At 37.0% G+C, this 6,308-nt stretch overlaps 1 protein-coding gene across 1 annotated transcript; it reads right to left on the bottom strand.

Annotated features, from left to right (window-relative positions):
• Positions 1–928: 928 nt before the first annotated feature.
• On the bottom strand, positions 929–3,843 carry LOC126632938 (ubiquitin C-terminal hydrolase 22-like). The gene is made up of 3 exons (XM_050303476.1): positions 2,809–3,843; positions 2,276–2,394; positions 929–2,148 (listed from the first exon to the last, which is right to left on the bottom strand). The coding sequence occupies exons 1-3, from the start codon at positions 3,573–3,575 to the stop codon at positions 1,370–1,372; spliced, it is 1,665 nt and encodes a 554-aa protein (XP_050159433.1). The 5' UTR covers positions 3,576–3,843; the 3' UTR covers positions 929–1,369.
• Positions 3,844–6,308: the final 2,465 nt, after the last annotated feature.

Below are 6,308 nucleotides of genomic sequence, written 5' to 3'. Positions count from 1 at the left end.
AACGAATGTGACATTTCGATAAATTTGGTACTTTTTTTAAATGTTTAAAAAATTTGAGATCAATTTGAAATGATAATAAAAGATCAGAGAATTTTAAGTACTTAATCCTTAAGTATCTATAGTACATTTATTATTTATATACTTATCATATGAATAGATTTTCAACTGAAATTGTGATCATCTTCACTATTACCATGAGAACTTGATTGGAAAGTGATTCCTTGAAAGCATTTCTCTGCTGACTCTCATTGCTTGGACCTGTGCACTAGATCCTTCCTGGCCCTCTTTCAACTTGTCAAATGTGAACATGGAACCTAACATCATATGTACTTTCCTTTTCTTTCAATAAATTTACCTCATCGTCTTTTTCCATGATAGTAATGCTGGAGTGAGATTTAATCATCGTCTCTTCTCATAATAGCAAGGTTGGAGTGAGATTGACTTTGTGATTATGAACACGTGAGGAATGAAAAGATTTGAACTTCATTGTCTTCGTCTTGCTTATTATTACTTAGTGTTTAATCTTATCCCATTTTATCCCATTTCGTCTATCCATTATTTTATTCATGAGTAATTTTCGACGTACTTGAAACATCTTATTACTTGGTGTTTAATCTTATCCCATTTCGTCTATCCATTATTTTATGTATGAGTAATTTTCGGCATACTTGAAACATCATAACCTAATATTGCTATTCATTCAAATTATAATATGTATATTCTTTTATTTTTACTTATATACCAGTGGGACCTATCAGCTCTCTAGTCGCTCATATTACAACTGCGAATGATAAAACCATGTGACCGTGTTCGAAATACATAAAAAAGTTTATCCACCCCTTCTGCACATAAAACAAAATGTGGTTTAATGAAGACTGCTTATATCCTAACAAATCCTATTAACATTTAGAAAGTGGAAGAGCAATAATTAGTGGAACCCCAAAAGATAAATATTAGTTCCAAATATCAGTTTAGTTATGTACATGACTGACCTTGCAGTCAAAAGAATGCTGAGCAAGAAATCTTGTAAAATAAACCCCAACATGAACAAGTTTTTTCAAATTAGTCCCATCAGTTTTCCCAAAATCCCCTCATAAAATACCCAGTAACATATCACCAGCAGTAGATATGGAGTTTGCATACATTTATGTATCTCTGCTTCCAATCATGATCATCTTCAGAGATCTGCAATTTGATGATGCCTTTCCGATGTGATCTCCTTGGGCCAAAGGGATCTGATTCTTGAAGAGGTTGCTTCGGCAGAGGCAGTCTCCGTCTCAATCGGTTCATAACCTGCCTCGAACGCATATCGAAAGCCCATTTCTTGTTCGGAGAACTGTAGACACCATAGTCATTCGAAACATTTCCTCTAGCAGCAACCAGCCATCCTCTGAAATGCCTCCTTCTGTGTGGAAACCGGCAAGTGACGCAAATCTACGTTTGCTTTATGGTACAGCGTCTTGTGCATGTAGAACATCATATAACACTGTGAAGCTCTTACAATCCCCTCGTCGACCTCATTAATCCAAGCATTGTCACATTTGTACCACTGGTCTTGTATGCGTAAATACGTCACATAATGGCCGGAATCTAGTGTCCCGGAATGAGTAACTACTGCAAAAATCTCAAACTCGGTAGACATCTCAGATTCATCCCCCTCGAAAGCAAAGATTCTATTTCCAAATCTGTTTCTGACGATCGAAGAAGACAGATAGGGAGTCATGTCTAGCGAGAAGGGAAAATGCAAATAGCTGTCGATTTTCCTCATCATCTTTCTGACCAGGGAATGCTCAAACCGTTTTATATGCAAACACAACACCATTGGAAGCTTTCTGATGGACATTTGCTTTGAAGAGTCTCGGAGTTCTTGACAGTTCTGACAGTACAGTTTCTGGTCTGACCCCAACTTTTCTGGTTTTGTAAACAAGTCTAAACAACCCAAAAGAGTGGATGAACAGCTGCTGCCATTCGCTTTGGCAGGCTTGTTAGATGCATCTGACCAAGAACAGCGGCTTGTGTCTAAGTTGAGTGATATGTCCAAACACGGGTCATAAGTTGTCGAGGTGAATCCACAAGTCATACAAGTGACATCCGACCTCAACAGTCCTGAGAATACCCTATGCGCAATACACTGGCAGTCTCCACTATCTGTTAAACAAAGGATAACTTCATAAGTAAAAGAGAACTATTGACCACCGCAAAAACAAACAATTCCACATACATCCATTACTTCTAAAATGTACAATCTAAAACTCATCTGACAACCTATGATTACCTTTAGTATGGTTCCTTGCTTTGGTTTCTTTCTCATGGATCCCATCTAACACTGAAATGAAGAACTCATGAGCGTCCTGCTGCTCGTAACTTGCCAGATTCTCCGAATGCTGCCACCAACTTGAAAGTAGAGAAAATTTTAATCAGTCCAAAAGCAAGCTCCAGCATAGAAGAACTAACAACGAATCTAGTGACAAATCACACATAAGGAATTTGATCCCGCATTGCAAAAATGGTGCCGTCATTTCCAGCAAATCCATGCGAATTCTAATTAGACATAAACATTATGCTTTTGCAGGAAAGTCATTATGGGTTATTAAACTTCATCTACACTGGCTAACATAGCACTATGATACTTGTTGAACTTATCAAAGGATCTTTAGAAGCAACAGATTACAGACACAAAGACAAAAAGCGACTATCCCGAAACAGTGTTTATCAAATATAAATCAATCCACAAACCAAAAGCTTAAGCATTATAAACTCGGCAAGATATGCTGTAACCAAAGATCACACACACAGAGCAATGCAGACCTGTAAAGCAATTGAGCCGGGCTATAAGGAGTCCAATCGCCGGAATACACAGCCGAATAAACACCGTGAAGCTCACAAGGCAAACACAGCCGGTTTGCCGTCCTTTTCCGGCATGTTCTGCGGCTATGCCGATCACTCAAGAAGTAATTCCTCAATGGAGGCGCATGTAGCAGCGCTTGCAACACAGAGTTCATAAAACAAGTACTCCCCAAATTATTCAACCCCCTCAAACCCAACGGATAACACGATTTCGCCCTGTGATCCCTCACCAAACCCGATAATTCGGGCTTTTTAAACTCCGATAATTCGACACCCGAACCCCCCAGCCTCTTCCTCTCACACAGTCTCTCCCCAATACTATCCGCACTATTTGTGCTGCACTGCAAGTCCAGCATGTGCTTAGCCATCACGCACTTATCGAAATCAGGATCGTAGACCTGATCGGAGCACGCACAGCAAAAAAGCTCGGCCCTTTGGACATCGACGGCCAAATCGTGGCCGATTTCCAACTGGGTATGCAGAACTGCGTGATTCGAACACGAAACCGAAGAGCAAATCAAGCAAATATAGAGTCTACCTTCGAACCCATTACAGACACTGCATCTGGGTACCTTAGTTTCCTGAATCCGAACGCTTGTTCTTCCGTTGGGGGCAGATTTGAGGGATTTTTGGAGGGATTTGTAGCCGCTGGAGCCATGTTTGAGCTTGTAAGCTGAGAGGTGGTTGCAGGGTTTTGGGTTTGCGTATGATGGCTTCCTTGTCGACATGTTTTGATGGAGACTTTGGGAAAGGGAAGGTCGAATTTGTTAGAAATCGCAGAAAGATTAAAACTTTATTAAGAAAAAAAATGGTAAAATTAATAGATTAATAAACCCAATCATAAATTAAACTTGGGAAAGCAGATCCAATATTGCAGTGAAGAGATGGAGAAGGAATTTGGATTAGATGAGAGAGAGAGAGAGACAGAGGCAAGGACTTTTCTGCGCTCCGTTTGGGGGATGACTTGAAGGCAGACGAAGGATGAAGAAGATGCTTTTTGGTTATATATGACTTTGTAGACCGACTCATGGAGTCTATTACTGTATACTGTATAGTATGAATTTAATTTAGAATGTAGTCGTTCAGTATTACGATTCAAATCCGGCGATTTTAATATCAATTTAGGTTGCTCATGTAGCTTAATCAAACTTAAAATTTGAAAAAGATAATAATTAAAAAAAATGTTAAAATGATATAGGAAGGACTTTAGGAATGCTCCTTATATTTTCGACCAAGTTTCACTTTGTCCTCTTAATTTTCAATTTGATTTTGAGCTCTTGAAGTTATGAATTCGTGCAAACATCACACGGAAAAAAGTACATGTTCACAAGAAAATACTTGGAAACCTCGAAAAATACTAGACACTTACACATCTAAAGTTAATATTGTACAAAACAGACAGACGAAAATAATTTTAATTTAATAGAATAATTGACAAATTTAACTAAAAGGCTAAAAGCTTATGGGGGCACGGCAAAAAATTTTAACACCAAAAATAATGAAGAGAGATCAAAACCGTTAAAACTTGATCAGAAAGTGATCGGGTCCCGTTACCATTTAAGTACGGTTTTTGGCCTGATCTAGGTCTTACTAGAATGGGAATTTCGTATTGACAAAAAACAATAATGAATGAGAATATCATAATAATTTTGCAATGACGCTTTATCGTAGTAGGAGCAAGCAATGTTTATGTAATATAGTGCGAGTTCGAACTTATAACAACTAACAATTTAACCTACTAACGTTATCGTTTGTCAAACAAATTTTTTCTTAAGTTTCTAAACTTCAATATTTTTGGAATAAGAAATCAAAATTAAGTATCAACAACTTATTAATCACATATCAACGACATAATAATCAGATATTTACGACATACCGAAATCTTATCATTTCAGCAACTAAGATTGGAAAATTATTATTTTAGTCGATTTCTCGTGCTTTTTAACGCTCAACACATTTTATCATTTCCGTCAATGGTTTTTAGCATATTTTTTATCATTTTCATAAGTGGTCATCGATATTGAAATATCAATCGATTCCAATATGTTTCATGCTTGAATGGAAGTGGATGTTATGATGGCCCATTCTATGGAAGGGAGCAGTAGAATTCATTGAACTTGAACTTTACTTAAAGAAAAACTCTCTGTCGGAGCTTTACAAAAGAAAGGTTATAACTTATAGTCAGTTGTGTGCCAAAGTACAATGAATGATGACTATTGACTTGTTTCAGACAAAGCTAAAGAAACACGCGTTTGCACATCAAACTTTCGGTGCATCAAGAGCGAAGGAGAACCCAGATTATCTGTTAAGCTTATTTCTTGTAGGAGGAAGAGCGATAGAGAAACGTAGAAGAGGGGAAACATTTTTTAAAAGAAAAACTAATGAAAATGGTTTGAAAACTTTGAATTTTAATTATAAGGACAAAATAAAGAGTAAAATAAATAGTACTAGATTTGACTTTTTTTGTATAAAAATGTGATTTTTCGTTAATGTGAACAGTACCGAAGGTTTTTTTTTGTTAAAACTCATTTTTTTTAAACTTGAAAAGACACTTCTGATTTCTGATATCTTTTCACACCTCAAACTCATAACACTACATGGCTTTTATAGACATCATCATTTATTTACAATACATCATCATTTATTTAGCTAATTATAAGCTTCTTAATAATTGAACATCTAGAGAAATCATGATTAACTCTAGAAATTCCAAACATCACAACTCTAGAACTTCGATCTTCCTGATTTATTACTCTTTCTTTGTAACTTAAATTTGGTTTAATCTTCAAACATTGCCTCCCTTAAACCAAATTTGCTTTTGATTCCTAGTCTTGCAACATCTCGCTTGAACACTTGTCCACCAAGTGGTTTTGTGAACACGCCTGCCATCTGTTCATCTGTTTTGCAATACTTTAACTGTATAACTCCCTCACTAACAAGCTCCCTAAGTATATGAAAGCGGATGCGGATGTGCTTTGTTCTCTAATGTAGAACACGATATTTTGAGACTGAAACTGTTGAGCTATTGTCACAAAACAAAGTGGTTGGACCCTTTTGTTTATGCATCAGACTCTCCAAAATGCCAAGTAGCCAAACTGTGTGACATCTTGCAAGATAGGCAGCTATGTACTCTGTTTCTGTTGTAGAGAGAGCAACAATCGGTTGCTTCCTCAAACTCCATGAAATCACGCCACTTCCCAGACTAAAGACATAACCTGAAGTGCTTTTGCAATCATCAATACTTCCAGCTAAATCATTGTCAGTATAGCCAATAAGTTTCACTGGAACATTTGCTTCATAAAAAATGCCATAATCGATAGTTCCTTTGATGTATCGTAGAATTCTTATTGCAGCTTCCCAATAATTTGAATGTGGCTTTTCCATGAACCTCCTCACCAGACTTACTGCATACATGATGTCTGGTCTTGTGGCTGTTAAGTGCATCAAATTAACCACTAAAC

This window comes from Malus sylvestris, chromosome 8, assembly GCF_916048215.2.
Source record: "Malus sylvestris chromosome 8, drMalSylv7.2, whole genome shotgun sequence".
Lineage (NCBI taxonomy): Eukaryota > Viridiplantae > Streptophyta > Magnoliopsida > Rosales > Rosaceae > Malus > Malus sylvestris.
The sequence above is the reverse complement of the archived record's forward strand: the minus strand, read 5'-3'. Positions and strand labels throughout refer to the sequence as shown.

What these genes read in the sequence shown, in the direction of transcription:
- LOC126632938 (XM_050303476.1), bottom strand. Translation starts at nt 3,575, where the DNA reads ATGTCGACAAGGAAGCCATCATACGCAAACCCAAAACCCTGCAACCAC. An exon ending in CCGGCTCAATTGCTTTACAG is followed by an intron (nt 2,395 to 2,808) that starts GTCTGCATTGCT and finishes TCTACTTTCAAG; the next exon opens with TTGGTGGCAGCATTCGGAGA. An exon ending in AGCAAGGAACCATACTAAAG is followed by an intron (nt 2,149 to 2,275) that starts GTAATCATAGGT and finishes TTTGTTTAACAG; the next exon opens with ATAGTGGAGACTGCCAGTGT.